General features: G+C 37.0%; 1 protein-coding gene across 5 annotated transcripts; it reads left to right on the forward strand.

Annotated features, from left to right (window-relative positions):
* The first annotated feature begins 5,625 nt into the window (after positions 1 to 5,625).
* Positions 5,626 to 22,190, forward strand: LOC111897596 (lysine-specific demethylase JMJ26). Of its 5 annotated transcripts, none has more exons than XM_023893546.3 (14): positions 5,626 to 6,210; positions 6,310 to 6,431; positions 6,775 to 6,871; positions 6,978 to 7,119; positions 7,266 to 7,329; positions 7,413 to 8,121; positions 8,267 to 8,596; positions 18,944 to 19,085; positions 19,430 to 19,578; positions 19,684 to 19,756; positions 19,843 to 19,928; positions 20,448 to 20,570; positions 21,026 to 21,087; positions 21,417 to 22,190. In XM_023893546.3, exons 1-14 carry the CDS (start codon positions 5,959 to 5,961, stop codon positions 21,976 to 21,978), a joined length of 2,913 nt encoding a protein of 970 aa, XP_023749314.1. In that variant the 5' UTR covers positions 5,626 to 5,958; the 3' UTR covers positions 21,979 to 22,190. The 5 variants fall into 5 exon arrangements, with proteins under 5 accessions (XP_023749314.1, XP_023749315.1, XP_023749317.1 ...); XM_023893547.3 differs by having other exon boundaries at positions 20,451 to 20,570; XM_023893549.2 differs by having other exon boundaries at positions 6,073 to 6,210; positions 6,293 to 6,508.
* The last annotated feature ends 1,205 nt before the right edge of the window (positions 22,191 to 23,395 follow it).

Consider the following 23,395-nt stretch of genomic DNA (forward strand, 5'->3'; position numbering starts at 1 on the left):
AATACCAAACACCCCCTGACTTCTAAAATCCTTGCAAAATAAATCCCGAAATTACCCTTTAACCCCTGAAACTAACATCCCGATAATTATTATTTGTTTTGGGCTATAATAATCTAAAATAATAATAAAATTATACTTCTCGGGATTCTGGGTTTATTATTTAATTATTCTATTTTAAACGGGGTGTTACAATTGTTATGCTCAAAACCCATTAGCCTTCACCTCTCCAACATCCTCCCTTGAAACTCTAACCCTAGATTGAGCATTGTGAGCAAAAAAAAGGTGTTTTTAAGTGCTTTGGAGTGTTTTTGGTGCACCTTGGATAAGAAGGAACTCACATAAGAAGTGTTGGTTGCATTTGGAGCTTATAGATCCAAACTTTTTTCACCTTGATCTTTCTTCTAGAGGTATAAAGTTTGAATATTGATGATAATATTGTTAGATCTATTTAGTTTCGAGTGTTATAAGTTGTTGGTCACTTTAAATGCATAAAGTTTGGATCTTGAAAGTTTCTAACCTTGTTATGGATAAAGTTGGAAACTTTATCCATCCAAACATCATTTTGATTCAGATCTGAAGATTTGAAACGTGGACTTAATGAATTAAGTTGTAGAGATGCACTTTTCGGGTTCCTTTGAGATTTAAAGACTAGATCTTGTTTTTTGGCACCATTATAATGGATAAAGTTGGAAACTTTATCCGTTATGGATCTATTACGAACCATAAGAATATGATCTTAAGTGTTGTATGTAACCCATGCATGCGTTATGTCACACCCCAAAACCAAGAACGGCGGAAACGTTCTGGGGCGGAGGACGTCATGTACAGTATCACAACAATGTAAAGTAGTAAACAAGCAACAACATCATCCATTGCATTAATAATAGAATTATTATACAAGTGTGTTCTGTCAAATTTTGATAAACACTAAATCATAAATCAAAATGAAAGATGAGTCTTCAACGAGCTCCATCTTCCCTAATCCTTAAGTATGAAAATGTTTGTAAAACAACTATAAACGTTTGAAAAACTCTAGAAATCCCTATGATTCCTACTATTATAACAGGGAGTCTTCTACCAAGACTTAACTGATCTATATGTAGCCTTCTACCAAGGCATCTAGTGTCTGTGTGTGTCTCTTGTAAGAGTGTGTATTTTCCCAAATCTGACTATCATTAACCAAAAATATAGTTTATACATTACCATGCGTCATGTGAATGTTCACGAAGTGAATGTAATGGGAAAATGAAATAGTACTATGGTGTAGTGTTGAACTACAACCGTACTAATTACCTTAAGTATAGGGTAATTCTTCTAAGTACTGTAGTATTTGAAATAAATAACTACATCGGTACTCAACTGCCTTATTTGAGGGATAAGGTATAATGTGATGTCTAGATCCCAGACTATACACTCCCCTATCAAAGGGATTTTGGGACCTACTCACGACCCCTGCATGTATGCAAGCCATGAGCATCCACATTACTATGATCATGTATACTCAATATAACGATCACAATTGCATTGTGATTCATCGGTATAGTTAGATCCTGAACTGGTTCCATGCTATAGCACCTAGTGACGTTTGTTCTATGTATATGTAAGCGTACTCATGTAAGTGTGATCATGTGATTGTACTTATGTAAGTGTCATCATGTAATTGTACTTATGTAAGTTTGATCATGTAATAGTATAGTAGTGTACTATAATGTTCTACGTGTGCTAGCTGTAATGTGTGTTCTCTCTCTATCTAGCAAGTATAGTAATGTACTGTAATGTTCTAGAAAATGTTGACTCATGAATGAACTATATCATTATATGATATCGCGTTCTAGTAATAGCTCTAGTATCTTCCTAAACTACCCATATGGTAGTTTACTAGTAGTCTAACTGGTACGTATGGACATGGATGTATACCCTTGCTACCCAAGGGCATAGGATGAACTGGAAGGGACTTTATGACTATATATGTACATATGTTATATAACTAATATTTAAACGACCTTCGGACGAGTACCCGATATCCCACCAGACCACATCTCAAGCGCGAAAAGGAAATAGGGTGGATAGCTTTCCTAAGTCTTTTAAACATCTTATATAACTATACATATAGAGGCATGCAATTTATAATATAAAAGCATAAATAAGTTTTGTAAAACCTTTGAACATAATTATTATCTTAAGAGAAGATCGACTTGATGTCAATCGATAAAACAGTTTGAAGTGAAAACAGTTTGAAGTAAAACGATTTGGTAATAGCTTGGAGTAAAACGGATCGGAGTAAAATGGTTTGGAAAGGATCATACAGTGTGTAATGAACAGTTTAATAAGGATTTTTAAACATATAAAACATTTAAGAAAATCATTTGAGGAACCTGTTTGGTAAAACGGTTAATGTGTAGTAAATCATTTGAATGTTGCATATAAATCACATGTGATTGATATAATAACTAGCATAATTCTACTTATTAATCACATGTGATTGATATAATAACTAGCATGATTCTACTTGTATCCCCCCCATAAAACATTTAAAAGCAGTTTAAAACATTAATTAAGGGGTATGAACTCACCTGTTGTGGGTGATACGGGTGAACTGAAGAGGTAGGACTGCTGGGTGTCAAGTGAAGTCTTGAACACACTTATGATCCTAGTTAACATATAATTTCACATATATGTAACAAATTAGTCTATAAACAACTAATAAACAAGTCAAGACACCCTAGGACATGCTAAACACCTTTATCAAGTGTTATTAGCCTCTAGGATTGCATCTAAGTGTTTGTAGGGGAAGCTATTGTGTGTAGGGCTCAAGAAAAACTCCTCCATGAGGTTCACGGCCCTAATGACCCTACTAAGTGAGTTTACGGTCGTAAACTCATGATTTTATGGCCGTAAGCTCACACTTATGTTACCATTTGATGTTTGATGCTCTATAAGGCCCTAATAAGCATTTATACTTGATGGCTTGGTCTATGGAAGAGTTTAGGGCATAATATAACTCCTTTTAGGAGTTTACGGCCCTGGGACCATATTCGCTTGGAGTTTACGGCCGTAAACTCCCTTGGGAGGATGTTTAAGGTGTTTTCAAGTCTCTAAATTAACTAGGAACTAAACTAGGCTTTTGTACTTGGCTTTAGAGGAGTTTATGGCACCATTTGGCACCATTTTATGGAGTTCACGGCCCTAGAACCTTTTGGGTCGTGAACACCTTACTCTTGGTGTTCTAAGTGTGTTAGCTAGTCCAAAACTCATTTAGGTACATGCCCAAATTAGTCTCTTGGCTTAAGGAAGGTTTTAAGGGCATTTTGGCACTTAAACATGGAGTTCACGGCCCAAGAACACCCTTGGCCGTGAACTCACTTTTCATCCTTATTTCTAATTGATTTTGGTGTCCTAAATATGCAATGAAGGCTTCTATTTTGAGTTCTAAGGCTTTGAGGGACTTTGGGACACTTTTAGCCCTTAAAATGGAGTTTACTCTCTGCGTGTTCTTGGGTAGTAAACTCCCAAATCTTGGGGTCTTGATCCGATTTTGATGTTTTCTAGTCCTAACTACATTTATAAATAAGCCTAAGTTCATTACTTATCATGGGGAAAAGACTAGGTAGCATTTAAGCCTCATTTTGGAGTTTACTCTCCAAGAACGTTCTTGGGCGGTAAACTCCCGAATCTCACAGATTTGATATGTAATCTAAGTTATTAAGCACATAATAAGCATTATAAGACAACTAGAGAAGTGTACTCACGATTTGGGATAAAAACCCGAAGATCCGTGAGAGAGAAAATGGCTTTTCTCTAGTTGGAAATGCGAATAATGAATGAATTTGGTTCAAAATTCTATTTATAGTCCTGAGATATTTTTGGCAGAAAATATTTTTATTCCCGAAATGAACTCTACTATCCTAGAGTTTTGGAATAACAGTGTTGCACAAAACTCTAGTGCATCCACTCTCCTGATATCTCCTTAAGTGTAAATCCTGAAAAACTGCCAAACTTATACTCGAAGTTTGGAATTTCACTGTAACTGTTCTAACTTCTATTGGATTGATATGGTTTGTTCAAAATGGAAATTTCGGGTTGTCACACGTTATATGGTCTTAATAGGTTAAGAACATAAGGTTTTGGACATTAAGCACTTAATGGCCATGTAAGACCATAAAGTTGGAAACTTTATGGTCAAGGACATCATTTTGGGCTTAGATCTGGAAAATAGGCTTAATAGCTTAAGGATTAAGCTCTTAATGAGTTGGGTTGGCAGCCAGTTGCGTATGCTGGGCGTACAAGGCGTACGTTGCATGTACGTAGTCAACAGACCCGTGCCTGGTCAATCAACGCGTACGTTGGGCATATAGTTGAGTACACTGGGTGTATTCAGCTGGGTTGACTCGGTTCACCTTTTTGGAATTTTGACCTTTACCTGATTTTGATCAAGTTTGACCATTTTTTTTATTTGGAATGATCTTTCAGTGCTCATCCATGAGGCCCTTACAACAAAGGGACATTGAAATTTTGCAGGGTCACTTGTACATACAACCACAAGCCTTACAATATCACATATCTTGAACCTAATTGGATAACCCCTATTTATAGAGTAATTTTTCAAACAAAGTTGTAGTTGGTGTGGTGATTCATACCTCTTCCCATGAACTAGCTTCATATTGTTCCATTTCACCTTCAGATCATGGGTTGAGTACGGAAACCTCAAATTGACTTCATCGTCACACTCACTCTCACTCAACTTCTCCTGTGGTGCTTCATCTTCCAAGTTTCCTTCAAAATTTTGTAGGTTTATCTTAGATATGGTGCATTTGTCAAGCACTTCATTAATGAGAGTGTTTAGGAACTCATCTTTGCATCGACTTCTTTGTTTCTTTTTGAAAAACTCATCCAATTCCATGTTAATTGTATCCAAGTCATCTATTGTCTCCATTATCACTGCAAAACAAAAATTAATCAGAATATTATAAGGGAAACAAGATAATGGAGGACCACATGAATTTTCTTACCTTTGATTCTTCTGAGCTAGGATTTTGCTTCGATGGAGGGTAAGAAATGGTTTTTACAGAGGAGTGGGTGATGGGGAGGTTAATGGAGGGTAATAAGGATGAGTTGGTTGAGGTAACCGACTAATAGAGAGGTTATTGGTTCGAAGGGCTAAATTGACAGCCGATGACCTGTTATTTTCTATAAAAGACAATTAATTTATGACTAAACGACGAAGTAAGTCAAAAGTTTGAGCATTTTCCACAAATATCCCTCCATCATTCCCTAAATATCATTTGATAACTTAGAGGGTATTTGGTTTAACTTTTAAAATGACTTTTGACTTTTTCTTTTAGAAAAAGTCAAAAAAATGTTTGAGAAGATGAGAATGACTTTTGAAAATGACTTTTTCAATATAGTAAATTTGATATTTTTGAAAAGTCACAAAATCATGACTTTTCCAACTTTTCAAAAGTGTTAAACATTAAAATTACTTTTATATCTCCATCTACCCTCAATAAATATGTAAACATGTCATTTTTAATCATTTTGTATGTAAAAATTAAACCAAATACTTCAACTTTTGATTTTTTCCCTTAAAAAACTATTTTTTTGCACAAAACCCTAAATCCACAACAAACCCCCACTGCCCCAGAACCCTAAATCCAATTGATGTTGTTCTGTGTTAAGGACATTTTAATCTGTTGATCGTCCTTATGTTGTTCTAGGGTTTGACTTTCAATCTTTGTAAAAAGTCCTTAAAAGTTCTAGGGTTTGACTTTCAATCTGTTGATCGTCCTTATGTTGTTCTGTGTTTCCGAACTCGGCGAAGTGGAGTGCAACATGCGGGATCTGGCTCTTTAACATCCACAGCAAACCCCCCACTGGCCCCAAAACCCTAAATCCACCCACTGTTTTCTCTTTCTCGTGTAAATTATCAATTTTTTTCTTCTAAAAAATTATTGTTTGTTGATGGAGATAAATTGTACGACGAACCGGAATCTTGCTGAGGGCACAGGTGATGATGTTGAAGCCCTTGCTGAGGCCACAAGTGATGATGTTGAAGAGAAAGGAAGTAGGAAGAAACACCGGTGGTTAGCTGGAAAGATAGAAAAAATGGATGAAGAGGAACGAAAGAAGACAAACCAGGCAGCTTCCAACTCAAGCAGGAAAGATGGTTCAAAGCCAAAGTACTATGCCAAGAACTTGGTTCCTGATGAAAATGTAATATTCTGTGTCCCTGATTTCTCACTACTTTTATTTATGGAAATCTGCTTGATTGCTCGATCAAACATTATCTCTTTAGTTTCCATCGATTGGCAGGGAAATCCAATTCAGGTACCCTCAAACTGGTGTCATCAGTGTCGTAGAAGTGACAGGGGACGAACTGTGCAGTGCCAGAAATGCTCTTCAAAGCGTTATTGTGAGCCTTGCATGACAAGATGGTATGAGTGGTCAAAAATCAAAAACTTTTTCTTCATTTTTAGCTGAGCAACTGAAAGTCGAATGCCTGCATTGCAAGGTTCAATCTAATTGACTTATTACATCATTTTAGCCCTTCACACACTTCTCTCATTGTTTTTTAACTTTCAGTTGGTTGAATTTGTACCATGCTTCCATAACCTACTAGCCTGATGCCTAAAGCCTAATTTTTAGAAAGTTTTGTTTTAAGCTGATGGCAGAAGAATAGCAGTCAATCTCTTTTGTCCAATTGTCCATGAGCACTCATACTTGATTCTTGCTATTTTGCTTCTTCATCTTATTCTCTTTATTGACACTGCTCTGTAGGTACCCTAACATGACAGAGGAGATGTTTGCTGAGTGTTGCCCTTTTTGCCATGATAATTGTAACTGTATAACTTGCTTGCGCAATGTGGACCCCAAAGTTGGTTCCTGCAGCTCATCTTTTGTTTTGGAACTTATTGTTGTTCCTACTCATATCCTCATATCCAATAAAAAAAACATAATACTGAATCTGTTGGTGGTTTCAGGGGAAAGAGAAGATTGATTTCAAACCTAATGATGATCAGAAAGTTCAATATTCTATGTATATCCTACATGTGCTTTTCCCAATCTTGAAGCGTCTCAATGAGGAACACATAAAGGAGAAAACAACAGAATCTATAATTCAAGGTATTTTTTGATTGTTCATCTTAGTGTTCTTGTTGTATTTCCAAAATACAGTTCCGATTTCATTTAAAACGTGGTTGGGATGAATAAGTGGCAATCAGCCATACAAGTTTTGTAAGTTTCCTTCCCTAAATTTAATTTCTGGGCAGGATCTTCTTTATCGGATGTACAGTTGAAGGATGCAAAGTGCAGCTTGGATGAGCGCATAAACTGGTATGTCATTGTAATGTTTGTGCAAGTATTTGAGGGATTACATATAATGATATTCTGTTTTTCTTATTACGTGATGTATGCAGCAACTGCTGTAAAACTTCAATTTTTGACTTGCACAGAAGCTGCCCTTCTTGTCATTATGACCTCTGCCTTCAATGTTGCTGGGAATTGCGAGATGGCAACCTTCAAGGAAACAAGGAGGAAGTTATCATTGAATATAGAGATCCAGGTCTTAAGTACTTACATGGGAAGAATGCCTGTTATGTTGAGATGGCTGCTGAAGATCCTGCACCAAAGGAAAAGCAAACTCATGATTGGAAGTCTCTGGATGATGGAAGAATTCCTTGTCCTCCAGAAAGTATGGGTGGTTGTGGTGGTGGAATTCTAGAGTTGATGCACGTAAAGCCGCTCGACACCGTTTCAAGATTGTTGAATGAAGCACAAGAGCTCTTAAAGATGCATAAACCGGAAGATATGCGGGAGATACTTGAGCAACATTGCTCATGTTCAGATTTTGTGAAAGAAAGCAATGGTTGTGATCAGCAGTTACGAAAAGCTGCTTCTCGTGAAAATTCAAATGACAATTACTTGTATTGTCCACGTGCAATAAACATTCAACATGGAGATTTGAAGCATTTCCAATGGCATTGGTCAAAAGGGGAGCCAGTAATAGTCAGCAATGTTCTAGAAACTACACTTGGTTTGAGCTGGGAACCCATGGTTATGTGGCGGGCTTTTCGCCAGCTTAAAAGTACCAAGAATGCTGCTATTAATTGTTTAGATTGGTGTGAGGTTGGTTAATCATGTCCATTTTTCGTATTTCATATTGAATTTTTTATTATTTGTGTTCTTTGGTAATTGGTGGATATATACAGTTTATACAAATGTCTTTTATTTCGTTTGATACCGCCTAATCAACTTTTCTCATGAAATGCAGGTTGATATTAGTATTCATAACTTTTTTGCTTGGTATACGGATGGTCAATATGACAACGAAGGGTGGCCTAAGATCCTAAAGTTGAAAGCATGGCCTATATCAAATTTGTTTGAAGACGGCTTACCACGTCATGGTGTTGAATTTATCACTTCCTTGCCCTTTAAGGAGTATACACATCCCCGTGATGGCTACCTTAATCTTGCAGTCAAGTTGCCTGAAAAATCTTTAAAGCCACGCATGGGTCCTAAAATGTATATAGCTTATGGCGTTCATCAAGAATTGGGACGTGGAGACTCTGTAACTAAACTTCATTGTGACATGGCTGATGTGGTATGCTTTTTCTATTTGGTTCTGCTAAATTTTTACATGCAATTTCCTGTTTAGAATCTAGGATTCATTGGATTTGAATTTGGCTCTTTAGGCATTATCAAAATGAGATGTGTTAGAATGTAATATTGTACTTACTAGTTGTGGCCCTATTTGCCTATGGGATTGTAGGATTTCTCTATGGTTTAGGGTTTCTGTGTTTATACTTTATATATGATATGAACCCATCACATATTAGGATTGTATCATGTCATAAGCCCAAGTGTAGAACTCATTCCCAAAAGCTACTTGAAGGAGGAGGGGGCACCTAGACTTATAAGACACCGATCAAACTTTCATTTGACCGATGTGGGATCGTAACAATATATAGTTTAGCACCTTCATTGTAAAGTAGATTAACAAAATATTTTTAACATCAATCTATGACTTGTTTATATGGTATCAAAATATGACTTGTTTATATGGTATCAAAGAGAGGTTTAGTGTTGGGGGAATTTTTCGTGTTGAACATCAGGATCAATCTTTTGTGGCACTTTTCTAGGCACCTGATAAGTGCACTGTTGTCTTTTTTTTTTTATTTTTTTTATTTATTATTTTTTTTTGTTCGTAATTTATTGGAAGACAAATCAACTGGCGTAACAGGGGTCCACATATACGTGATATGCTTCTATAAAGAGCCAAATTGTGTATTGTAATTGATTGTATCGATCATAGGGTTACAATATATATATATATATATATATATATATATATATATATATATATATATATATATATATATATATATATTCAAATGTTTCTCACATCTATTGCTAGAATGCACCAATAAGAATTTAGTAAAAAATAAATTATTATTTAATCAAATAAAGATAGATGTTAAATGATTTCCATAATTATATTTATATTAAATGATACCCATACTTATAATTTTTTTATGGAAACTAATTAAATTCGTAATTAATGTCAACAATAATATTCTTTCGGAATGAATTTGTATCTAAAAGAATGAGAGTATTCTAGTAGAATACACTCTTGTTCTTCATATTCCATGCAACTTTATTGTATTTTAAGTGAGTAAGTCTTGAAACAAAACACGAACCCATACATAAAAACCTAGATGCGAATTCATTCTGAAAGAATGTTATTGCTGATATTAATGACGAATTTAATTAGTTTACACGAAAAGAGAATTATAATTATAGAAATCACTTAGTATCTATATTTAATTAAATAATTATTTAATTTTACTAAATTCATATTGGTGCATTCTAGCACACAATAAATGTAAAACACATTAACCTAGCCCTATATATATATATATATATATATATATATATATATATACACACACACACACACACACACTTCAGCATATTAATGTAATTGTGTCTAATATGCCCCCTCAAGCTAAGAACGGGGGAATAAACTGTAGCTTGGACAGTAAGAAGAGAAACCTCGGAGTCGCTAACAACTTTGTGAAGATGTCGGCAATCTGATTGTTTGTTGATATGAGCTGAACTTGAAGATTGCTATTTGCAACTTTTTCTTTGAAAAGTGAAAGTCAACCTCTCATGTTTTGTACGGGCATTAAAGACCAGGTTGGCTGAAAGATAAGTTGCTCCAAGATTGTCGCACCGTAGAATAGAAAAGGAGTTGAAGGAGTGATAACACCAAGTTTTTGCAGTAAGGTTTGAAACCAAGTGAGTTCAACAACCGTGTTAGCAAGGGCTTTGTACTCCGATTCTGTTGATGACCGAGAAAAAGTACGTTGTTTTCATGCGGTCCAAGAAATCAAGTTTGAACCAAGATATATAGCAAAGCGTCCTGTGGACCGACAGTCATCCGGGCAACCAACCTAATCGACGTCAGAGAATGCAATAAAAAAAGATGAAGTAGTGGAACCCTTCGGTAGGAATTGGTAAAGGCTTGTAATTGTGTACCGGACATGTGGTGAATGAGCATGTCATGATCAACCGTGCCATGTAGATACCGAAGATCCATTTGACAGCAAACCAATGATTGTCCGTGGGAGAAAATGGGGCTATCATTAGCCGGGAGAGCGTTGGTGGTGGTCATGGGAAAGGAGGTGGGTTTTGATTCGGATAGATCGACTTTCTATAGAAGCTCAAGAATGTACTTCTGCTGGGGAAGAATAATGTCACAACCCGTATGACAATCTCAATGCCGAGGAAATAAGATAACTGACCAAGATCATTGATGGCAAAAGTAGCATTGAGTTGCTTGATAACCGTGTCAATTACAACATTGTTATTACCCGTAATGATGATGTCGTCAACATAGATTAACATGTATAAGGTTCTGCCAGATTTGGAGTAAATGAATAGTGAAGAATTAGTCTTGAACTTGTGAAGCTCAGAGCGATTAGAGCTTGGGTAAGTCGATGCAACCAAGCTCTAAGAAGTTTCTTAAGGCCATATATGGACTTATGAAGTAGGCAAACACGGTGAGGATACTTTGGATCAATGAATCCCAGTGTTTGTTTCATGTATACGGTTTCATTAAGAGTGTCATCGAGAAACGCATTTTGAACATCTAGCTGTCTGAGGGACCATTTTTGTGTAATGGCAAGTGAAAGAACCACACAAATTGTGGTGGACTTGATCACAGGACTGAAGGTCTCGTGATAATCCACACTCGGCTGTTGACGAAAACCTTTTGCATTGAACATCGCCTTGTAGCGAGTGATGGTGCCATCCTTGTCACGCTTTAACCTATAAACCCACTTACAATCGATGATGTTAGTATTAGGTACTAAGGTACCAGGGACCATGTGTCGTTTCTAGGCAAGACAAAGTATTCTTCTTCCATGGCTTTGCACCATTTCGGAGATTTGTTGGCAATCGTAATGGAAGTGGGTTCAGTGACAGAGGTCGTGGTATGGTGAGTAGTTGGTTGGAAAGGGACGCGTTGTTTTGGGTTGTTGTGAAGATTAGAGGGACGAGGACAATGTACCGGAGATGGTGATGTCAAAATCGGATTAGGCTGTGGAGTAGGTGTTGTGGGCGCAACAGGAGGTGGAGAGGTAGGTGGTTGTATAGGTGAAGGAGATGTATCAGGAGAGTTAGGGGTTGTGGTGAGAAGGAAAGTTGACTCATCAAAGCAAATATGGCGGGCTATGTAGAGCCGGTTGGATGATAGATCAAGGCATCTATAACCATGATGAAACGGGCTATACCCGAGAAAGAGACAAGGAGTGGAACGAAAGCCCATCCTGTGAGGGGTGTATGGGCGAAGATAAGGAAAATAGAGGCAACCAAAAACTCATAGAAACAAGTAGTCAGGTGAGCGCTTGAAAATATGTTGAAATGGAGACTGCTTGTTGGATGTGCGAGATGGCATACGATTTATGAGGTAAATAGTGGTTTTGAAAAGCAAAGTGCTAGAAACTTTGGGGAGTGCTGGATTAGGCCATCGAGCCAAGGCCGGTCGCGACGATGTGTTGGTGTCGACGTTTAACGAAGCCGTTTTGGGAGCTGGTGTGAGGGCACGAATGTTGGTGAATGATGTCGAGGGATGTAAGAAAGAAAGAGGTGTTGCGGAATTCACCTCCCTAATCAGTCTGCACTTTTTTTTAATTTTGTAGAAAATTGTCTTTCCACTATAGTGACAACTTTTTAAAAATATTGTAAACATCTGATTTTTGTGATAGGAAAAAGCCACATGTATCGAGTATGGTGACCTAACACAACATAAAATAATGACGACCATATGATGAAAGAAGTGGAGCAGGACCCAAACATCACAATAAAGTAAATCTAATACATTAGAGCTACGAAAAGAAGAAATAGGAAAATAAAGTTTTGATGACTTTCCTAGTTGACAAAAACTTGGCAGTCTAGTCTTATTTGTATCAGGAAGTGAAAAACTAGAAAGCATAAACTGAAAAAGATGGTGATGAGGATGCCGAGATGCCTATGCCAAGTTGTAGAGGATGCTCGAGTTGTAGAGAAGCTAACGTGAGAAACGAATTGAAGCTGGGGTAGACGTAGCGAATAGAGACCGTTCTCACTAGACCCTTGAGAAGAGTGGTGTGAGTAGCCTCGTCCTTTGACAACAAAAATTTCGTTAGTGAAATTCAAAGAAAACGTTATTACTAAGACAAAATTGTTAAACAAACAGTAAGTGCTTTGTGATGGTTGGCACATAAAGAAGATTAGAGAGATGAAAGGTTTTATTTGGTGAGTGAATTTTAAAGGAACCAATGTGGAGGATAGGAAGTCCCTTGCTATCACCAATATAAAGGTTGTTGTGACCATGATAGGCGCGGGAGTCATCCATGCTTGCTAAATCTCTGGGCGACAAGGTTGTCGCCGCCCATGTCTAAATACCAAGTTGTCGAGGTGTATGTCATTAATGGTGTGCTGTCAACAAAATTTCTTGTGGGCTGGTTGCATATGGTGGAGGAGTCACGATTGGGGCATTGTGATGGTAAGTGACCAATGCCACATCGATTGCAAGTGCCGAACACGGAGTTTTGCTTGGAGGCCCAACTGAATTAACGGGTATTATCACCCCGTCCATGAGTATTGTTGCCATAATAAGATCCTTTGCGACCTCGGTTACCATGATTGTAGTTGGAGGGTTGTCGAGAGCCGTAGAAGGCTTGTGAGGTGGCGGATGATGAATTTAATGATGAGTTCGGTTATATGTGAAAACCGAGAGAGGCGGTTGTGTAGCGAGAAAAGAAGCAACCAGGTCATTAGTAGATTTGATGGGTTCTTGAGTAGTGTGGAATGCTTGAACAGAGGGCTGTTGAGTTTTTACAAGCATGAAATCATGATCACTGAGCAAAGCAGTGAAGGCTGTGGGACATTGTTGGGCAATGATGGTAGACTTAGGGCCATTGTATTCGACTCGTAAACCCGAAACAACAAGCATAACGAGATCTTTTTCCAATACATGGGCACCAATAGCAGCTAGGGTATCAGAATATTCTTGCTCAAAGTTAAGATAAGCATCAATAGTTTCGTCTCCTATCATCTCTATTCTCAGAAGTTGAGTTTTCAAGGTTTATTCTCTAGAAGATGATTGTGGTGCAAAGGCGTGCTCTAGAGAAGACCAAAGTGCATGAGAAGTTGTACCTTGGACATGACAAAATGTTGATTCAGAAACGGTGAATGTGATCACCATATGAATGTGTGCATCATTGACGATCAAGATTGAGTAGTTTGGGTTTGGGATCAGATGCAAATGCAACAACCAGTGGTAGTTCTCTCGGTGGAGGAAGGGATGGATCATAACCTTCCGGTAGACATAATTGGTTGTCGTGAGATTAAAAGAAACCTGTCAAGGCTGTGGGTCTTCTTTTCATCGGCAGTGAATACAGCAATGAGAGCCATGAATGACAATTGTTGAAGAACATATGAGACTTGAGAGAGTCGATGCTGCCTTGGTTGTTGTAGTAAACCCCAGTTGTTTTTCGGGTAGAGTAGGTAACAAGAAACCTTCGAAACTCTAAGACCATAAAGAGCCGAATTGTTTATTGTTACAAAGTGATGTTTGTGAAGCATCATGTGGATGACTTCTCATCTCATATTTGATCCCCTAAAGTTGGTCGTTCTGGTTCATGGTTACAAAGTTGTAATGATGTAATTTTTCAAACCAAATTTTCATTTTTAAAACACATAAAACTCGTATATTATATTTCATAAAAATCATAAGTGTCTCAATGTCAACATAAATCCACAACAAAAGCCAAATCCCAGAATCCTTAACATAATCTCGAACAGGTGTGTACAATCACGCCGGTGCCTTCCCGCGATCCTCGGAATTACCTGAAACACATAACACATAACACGGTAAGCATAAAGCTTAGTGAGTTCCTCAAAATACCACGCACAAATAATTAGCCACTCGAGGCTATAGCTCTGGAAGACCCTCCGGTCAATATGTCTCAGTAGGACCCTCCGGTAAATATGTCTCAGTAGGACCCTCCAGTCCCACAACTCGTTGGACCCTCTGGTCCGGTCTAAGTGAGGACCCTCCGGCCTTATAGTTCGTTAGACCCTCCGGTCCGGTCTAAGTATCACATAATATAGCACACAGTTCATATCACACATAACATGCATAACTCAAGTAAACAAATAAGACCCTCTGGTCACACATAATTACCACACTAGGTAAAGTATAGTGAGAAGACTCACCTCGTAAGCTAGCTAGTAAAATTTCGTGCTCGGAATCCTCGATCTAGCCTCCGCCTATCACAAGGATAATATCTCTAATTAATACTCTCCTCACACTTGACTAAACCATTCTTTGATCTCTTTTACACTCTTAAAGTCAACAGAAGTCAAACTCTAGTCAACAGTCCAAAACTGACCAGACTCACCGAGTGCATTCGTGCGACTCGTCGAGTCCCATCGATTCTCGACAATTTCATGAAGGTCCAGCTCGTCGAGTTAACCCCTAACTCGCCGAGCTCTCGCATGATCCAGCTAATCGGGACAACCCTAATCTACTCGCCGAGTTGATGAGCCAACTCGGCGAGTCCATTCAAACTCAACTTGCATTTAGACGATTTTAAGGTAGGATACTTTCCCAAACTCCAGATCCACTCTCAGGACTCATTTATCACGTAAAGTCAGACTTTACGTCCATGCATGGCATTTTGGGCATGAAATGCCAAGAACATGATCTAAATGGGTTTTTCACTCATAAATTTCCCCCCGATGCTAAATAAAGTAGGAACCCTTAGATGCTAGGGACCTCCTAAGGTCCATATCTAGAGTTCAAGCTTCCTCATGAACCCCAAATCCTCAAAGTCCCAAAATATAAAGAAACGAAGCCCTAATCTTCAAAATGAGAGATCTACTCAAACAAGAGAGAAAGGTTTGAACTTGATACCTCTAACAGAAGCCCTTGGATGAATATTGACAGATTTAACAACCTTCTTTTGCTCCTTGCTTGAAATCTTCTCCTTTCCTTGCAAAGATACATCAAAATGCTCAAGGTTAGCTCTCTCTTTCTCTCTATAAGCTCAAAGATCGTTTAGGGTCTCTCTCTAGGGAAAGTGGCCGCAAAGGGAGGCTATAAGTGCCTGTAAATAGGCCACATGCTTGATAAATTAGGGTTTCCTTCAGCAGCGCTGACTCGGCGAGTCGCCTCACAGACTGTTTGAGTCCATTCATTAATCCACGTCACCGGCCGCGACTCTACTCGATGAGTTGAGGCACCAACTCGTCGAGTCACTCCACAAATCTCAAATTAAATAATAAAATGATATACCTGAGAATCCGGATGTTACAAAAGTGATGTTTGTATTTGCACATCATCAATACTACTGTACGATCGTCTTTGGTAGTCACTAGTGAATATGTGAAGGAACTCATAAACTATTGATTTCTTTTATTCTGGACAATGCAATCACGAATCTATAATGTTTGTAAGTCCTTTCCTCGTGGGAAACAAGACCGATCACTCACTACTACTTGTGTCATGGAATTCAAGAAGGTATATGGGGAGCTTAGCTCTCTTATTCCATTAAGTGTTGATGTCAAAGCTATGCAGTTAGAGGGAACAAGTGGCTGTCATCAATTTCTTGACCGGTTGCGACGAGAATTTGACACTATCAGATTTTAGATTTCAGTTATTGAATGAATCTTCCATTTCTTCTCTTCAAGAAATATTTGTCTGTGTTCTCCGAAATAAGAATCTTCGGTCTCCCCAAACTTCTTAGCACAACAATGCTTTGGTTAGTCGGGGAGGATTTTATGGTGGCTTCTGAGGGGGATCTCATGTGCTCATAGATCGGGGTTGAGGTTTACTACTGTCGTTAGTTAAGTTACATCAGATCCCAACCCGATACCATCTTCGTCAATATATCTGCATACTTGCATACCAATGTTTCTCTTGGTTTGAGTGATCCACTACCTTCTGATACACATGATCCTGACCCTGATGTTTTAGACCCTTCAGTGAGGTAAGGGTTCACGTACTTAAATCATAGCCTCTTTTGTTTCATATGATAAAGCGTCTACACTTTCACATTTTTTTGATCTCTATACTTGATTCTATATCTTTTCTTAAAACGGTTGGTGAAACTTTGAACCATTTTGGATGGCGGGATGCAATGATTGATGAGATAAATGCTCACGACCATAGTAGACTTACCTGTGGGTAAACTAGCGATCGATTGCAAATGGGTACTCACTGTGAAAGTTATGCCAGATGGATTTGTAGTTTGTTTGAAGGCACGATTAGTTACCAAAGGATATGCCCTGAAGACTTATGGGGTAGACTACTCTGGAACATTCTCTCGTATGTGAAAAATACCTTTTGCATTGTGATTTACACGGGAAGTTTACCTGAGTTTGTTGCTCAGGGGAGTGTGGCATGGCAGAGCTTGTAAATTACATAAATCACTGTATAGTTTAAAGCAATCTCCTTGTGCTTGGTGGTGACCGGTTAATGTCGTAGTGACCTAGTTTGGCTTATGAAGGAGCTCTTATGATCATTATGTGTTTCTGACATCAACTTCTGGATGTATTTTGCTAGTGGTTTTTGTTGATAATATGGGAGTGATGAAACTGCTGAAAGATTTCCTTGCATCTCGGTTTCAAACAAAGGACCTAATAGGCCATTTAAAATGCTTTTTGAGAATTGAGGTCTCTCGTACTTGGAAAGGGATCTGTTTGTCTTGATGGAAATATTATTTGATACATTGAATGATTCTAGGATAATTAAAACAAAGCCTTGTAAGGCACTAATAACTTTAAATATGAAATTAAAAGCAGATGATGGAGACCACCTTAGAATCCAGAGAAATATAGAAGAATTGTGGGTAAACTAAACTATCTGACGATTACTCGTCCAACATTATTTTTCCGGTGGGTGTTTTAAGTCGGTTTATGTCATTTTCGTGAACCTCATATTACTATGATGTTACTCATATTCTGCAGTATCTAGAGGGTACTTGTAGTCATGGCATCTTACGTCAAAATCATGGTCATAATGTCACAGAAGGGTTCACAAATGTCAACTACAATGCGGTCCCTACAAACAAGCAATCTACTACAAGCTAGTATATGTTTGTTGGAAGGAGTTTAATTTCGTGGAAAGTAAGAAACATAATGATTTTTCCTGATCAGGTGAGGGATCTGAATATAGGGCTTTGGCATAGAATGCTTACAAGCTGATATGCTTGCATAATCTACTAGGTGAGTTTAGGTTTGTTCAATCTAAAGCAATGAACCAATAAAACAACATTGTGATGATGAGGTTGCTATCCATATTGCAAACAATCTGTGTTTCATGAAATGACCGAACATATTGAAATAGACTGCCATTTCACTCGTGAAAAAGCTAGCAGATGGAACCATCTCAACTCCCCATGTTCAAACAGGAAGTTAACTAGCTGATGTCTTTATAAAAGCTTTCATTGCTTTATGTTATTTGTAACAACTTGGGCTTGATTAACATCTATGCTCCAACTTGAGAGGAAGTGTTAGAATGTAAATATTGTACTTATTAGTTTTGACCCTTTTAGCCCATAAGGTTTCTCTATGTTTAGGATTTTTGCCTTTATATAGAGTCTTGTAACTACTTATTGTAAATTAGATCAATAGTATATTTTCAGCATCAATCTATTCCTTGTTTATAAGATGGAATTGGTGGATTAGTCTCTTTGACTCTTTCCTGATTATCAAAAGAAACCAACATCCTTTTTCGGTTTAACTAACTGGAAAAAAAATAGTAATCTTAGTGTTGCGTGGCCCCAGCATGAAATTAAGAACCATAAATTGCCTAGCTATAGCAAAATGGACTCTATGAAGTAGCTGTATACTTTTTGAGTTTGAACATAAATTTATGAAGTGGCTTTTCATTTCATTTTGCTTAATCCCCCATCCGGTTGGAGAAGTCCAAAGGAAGAAGTTTTGGAAATCGTTAGATGATATTCTTAGGAGCATCTAGGAGGACCAAAGAGTGGTCTTTAGGGAGTGACTCTTTTGATCATATAGGAAGAGAGACCGATGAGTATGACAGTGTGTACGGGATATAAGAAAAGATGATAAATGTCAAATTTTAGTGAAAGATGAGGATAATAAGAGGGAATGAGGTAGTTACTTGCATTCTTTGTTGAACAAGGTTGCTTTGTTAGTGAGGGAAAGAGTTGGCTCTAACCGAGGACATGATCCCATTCTTAGGGGACTTGGGTGTTGTTTATTTTTTATTTTCATTTAGTAATATATGTATAAACCTTTTGTGAACATTTATTTAAGCTGTCATGCTACATCTTTTTATGTGAAGAATTGTTTCCAAGAGAGATTGTCTCTATTTTGCATGCTGAATTTCTGTTTGGTTTTTATATATTTTCTGGTGGCGACTATGCAGGTGAATGTATTGACTCATACTGCAACTGTGACCCCCAGCTCTGAACATTGTACAAGGATAAATTATTTGAAAATGCTGCACAAGGTTCAGGATCAGAATAAACTTTTGGGAGTGGTAGGGGAGAATAAAGAAAAAACACCAGGTAACAATCATGTTGAATCTCAAAGTTGAAAGGAAAACTCGTATGATATCAATGTTGAAAAAACTAGCTGCTCTTTAGATATTTGGTTGTGTTAACACTGGAAGCAAGCCAAAACGTTGGCTGAGTTTCACATTGGTTACAATCAACAAGATAATGGGAACAGAAAGGATTTGCTTACTGAAAAAATGGAAACGCAAGAAAGAAAGTGAAGTGCATGATATGAGAGAAAATTTCAGATAAATGCACTGAAAAAATCTGATAGACCATACATATACTGAAGAACTTAGCACTACTTTAACTAACAGAAGCTATTGAAGAAGTTGATAACCAGTGTGATATTTCAGGTGGTTGTGTGGATGGATCTGATTCTGATTTGGGAGATGGAGGTGCTTTGTGGGATGTGTTTAGGAGGGAAGATACTCCTAAACTCCAGGAATATCTCAAAAAACACTTCAAAGAGTTTAGACATGCCTTTTGTCTTCCACTGCAGCAGGTATTAATCCTTACTTTTAGTTGAAATTAATGTATTTGTAGCATTACATTCCTTTTTCCTAAATAGTAATTTCTCAAACTGTTGTATTGTATCTTTTTGTTCCAGGTTATCCACCCAATTCATGATCAAACATTTTACTTAACCATGGACCATAAAAAGAAGCTTAAAGAAGAGTTTGGTTAGTATGCATTTGCAAGGCTCTGTATATCAGCTTTCACTGTTATAAAATCTCTGATTTTGCTCATTTTTTTTGGTTCTGATCAGGGATTGAAGCATGGAGTTTTGTCCAAAAGCTTGGGGATGCTGTCTTTATACCTGCTGGATGTGCTCATCAAGTTAGAAATCTAAAGGTTAGTGCATTAAATTGCTTTATTTGGAATTAATTGGGATCAAGCAGATTTATTGGCATTTCTAATCTTCTTCTCATGCATTAATTGTCTCAAGGGTATTTATTGATTTTTCTCTACTTGTTTTCATTAATCGAGTAATTTCAACATGGAAAGGATCTTATGAAGTTTATGCAACTGTATTAATGGAAAAAGAAATCGTATCTAAATTGCATAGTAAAAAATTATAATTTACAGATACTTACATAATCTGAAAACTATGTGTTTTGCATAATTTCTGTATGAGTGATTAAATGTTGAAAGTTACATTTGTTTATTCCTCCTCAAGACAAATGGGTTTTACTTAATCAAGTCTTTAGTAATACAATACTATGCTTATTTCAACATCTAAGATGCTTCTAATTGATAGTAGAAAAGCAGCTATTGTTTGAAAAATATTGTCTTGAGTGTTATCGTTTTATAAAAGTCTGTCTCTGAATTTAACTGTTATATAAACTTTTGCATAAATGTGTTGTTCTTTAGCAGTCATGTATAAAAGTTGCATTGGAATTTGTTTCTCCTGAAAATGTTGCTGAATGCATCCGGTTAACAGAAGATTTCCGCCTTCTTCCCCAAAATCATTGGGCAAAAGAAGATAAGTTGGAGGTAAAGATTCTCTTCTTTATATTTGACAAATAATTTCTTTTTACCAACATGTTGTATATTAATTACTTACGAAATTAATAAAACTCAAATTATTATATAACCTGTCCAGCCTACCCATTTCCCCACATATTTAATGTTAGACTCAAGTAAATTTCTTGCTTTTAGTTTTATAATATGTTGTTTAGTTTTTCACCTATTTCTTGTCAATATATATATATATATATATATATATATATATATATATATATATATATATATATATATATATATATATATATATATATATGCTTTTGTTACTTTATAGTTTATAGGATGTGTGGCGTCATTTGGTCTGATTTATATAATAGTTTCTAAACAGTAAACATCATAAGAGTCAATTAGGCTCATAATTTCATCACTTTGATTGTTTTAGATTTGATATGTTACAAATTAAAATTGATTTCACTAATTTACAGGTGAAGAAGATTGCATTTCATGCAGTGGAGGCAGCTGTGAAGGACTTGAAGTTTGTTGCCAAGTAAGTTGATACCATTTCTTAGACTATATGTTTATGGTCATTGGTCAGGTATAAAAGGAGGAATTAAATAAAGAAAATAGAAAATAAAAACAAAACACCGAACTAGTTGACTATCCAACCATGGGTTTGTCATTTTTTATTTTTATTTTTACTTCCCACGTGTCATTTTTTTTTTTGGCTGATCTATATTTTTCATAAAACTTTTCTTATTTAAGTTACATTTATTTTTATGTTAAAAAATTTGTAAATAGAGCCTAATATTGGCATATTCGTATATGTGTATATTATATAATGCCATTTTTGTATCTTTAATTTCATATTTTCTACAGTGGAAGCCCCCAAAAAGATTTAGGACTAGTGGAGAAAGGGACTATTCAGTCCACTCCAACCCAAAAACACAAAATACCAAAAAAAGTGCAAGGGGCAAAATGGGAATTACAGATTGATCGTAACACATGTTCCCATCGTGTGGATAATGAAGAAAACGGATATGAGGTGAATAATGAAGAAAGTGGCGGCAGCATAAAAAGATCAAGGACTAGTAAAGAAAGGGACTATTCTCCCCACTCCAACCCAGAAACACCAAATAGTGGTGGTTCAACAGTTCACCCTCCTACGAGTGGAGATGCATCTAAGATGAAAGGAAAAGCTAAGGTGTCACAGTCTTCTTCATCTCCTAATGAAATTGTTGCAGAACTTCGTGCAATGAGGGTTACAAGAGACAATGAAGTTGAACTCATGAGAAAAAGACTCGAGTTGGAGCAAAAAAGGGAAGAAAGAAAGAATAAGAAGATGTATCACATGCATCTCAATGCATTGTTGATGAAAGACCACTTATCGCCAGAAGATGAAGACATTAAACGTCGTCTCTTGGCGATGTTGTGTGGATAGTGATTGTATTTAGATGCACTTCCATCTTTTTTTTGTGTAATATTGTATATTATGCAAATGTTGTAACATGATTGTTTGATAGTTATACCTAATTATTAATATGGTTTAGGAATGTGGAATGATTTTTCTTTAGGGAAATAGGAAATTGTAAGGGATACATATGTTGTTCCCGATTAGTAAAATCTTCTCTAATTCTAACAACACTTGTTAGACGGTTTTGTTTTGCATGCAACTTATTGATCTTATTTGCATTTTCAATCCACTTCTTAGCTTGTTTCACTTCTTTCATCGCTTCTGTAACTCATTTTTCTTTTTCATTTACTTGTTTTGCTAGATTGTCTGCACGTTGATTTAGTGTGCGACTTGGTCCAAAGTCAAAAATCAAGGTCAACAATCCATGTTGACCCAACACGTCGTGTTTCTCCATCATCCAAACAGTCGGAAAAACTCCAGCCAACATGTCGTGTTGTTTTCTTCGATTCCAAGAGGGCCCAAAGCTCAGATCTAGCCCATAATATGGTCTAGAATAATAAAGTTTCCAACTTTATCCAATGAGACTACCCAAAAAGTTTAATACTCAATCCATAAAGTTTACTTATGCAATGGCTTAACCAATACGTACTTAATCATTAAAGTCCGAAGTACAAACATTCCAGAAGTGATTCTAGTACCAAAACCATCCCAAAGGTTGGTGCTTTATAGACATACATGTCTAATGCATGTCTTGAACCCATGTTAGGTAAAAATGGGGACTTATGACCTAATCTTTATGCATGACATCAAAACTTGATTATAATCCAGATCCAAAACACTACAAAGTCAACTTGACCAGGAGATTCAGAAAGTTGCAAACTTTATGAGATCTAACAATTCCATCATTCAAGAACAAGAAGTTAAAGGGACAAAACTAAAGATCTAACAACTTGAAATGATAAAAATCGAGTCGTGGATACTTACAAAGGTCCAAAAGAGTGCCAAGGCGAAGAATGGGGACTTACTCGCTGATCTTTGCTTCCTTCCTCCTCCTTCTTCCTTCTTTAGCGTCAAAAAGTACCAAACTAGCTCAAAAATGGAGGAAGATTATTAGGGTTCTTTCAGGGCTGATGGAGGACAAACCCTAACTTCCTTATCCCTTTAAATATGAAGCACAAGCCCGAAAGATTAGGGTTTATTCCAGCAGTCAACACATCGTGTTGACCTTAATGAAAGCCGCGTTTTTTTTTTCTTATCTAGACACGCCGTGTTGGTTCCTCCAACACGTCGTGTCCAATCCTCAAAAGGGGACTATTCCCAACAATTGTTCCTCAAGATTTCGGGTGATACAATGAACTTCAAGCTTAAGAGTTTTAAGAGTTTTACAAGACTAGCATCTTAAATCAAGTTGATTTCTTGTTGGTGTCTCAGAGATTTCCATACT

Source organism: Lactuca sativa, chromosome 5, assembly GCF_002870075.4.
Source record: "Lactuca sativa cultivar Salinas chromosome 5, Lsat_Salinas_v11, whole genome shotgun sequence".
NCBI classification, from domain to species: Eukaryota; Viridiplantae; Streptophyta; class Magnoliopsida; order Asterales; family Asteraceae; genus Lactuca; species Lactuca sativa.

Bases quoted from the DNA above. Each gene is read 5' to 3' on its own strand.
- LOC111897596 (XM_023893546.3), top strand. From the start codon at position 5,959: ATGGAGATAAATTGTACGACGAACCGGAATCTTGCTGAGGGCACAGGT. The intron at 6,432-6,774 runs GTATGAGTGGTC...ACTGCTCTGTAG, and splicing joins GAGCCTTGCATGACAAGATG to GTACCCTAACATGACAGAGG. The intron at 7,330-7,412 runs GTATGTCATTGT...TGATGTATGCAG, and splicing joins TTGGATGAGCGCATAAACTG to CAACTGCTGTAAAACTTCAA.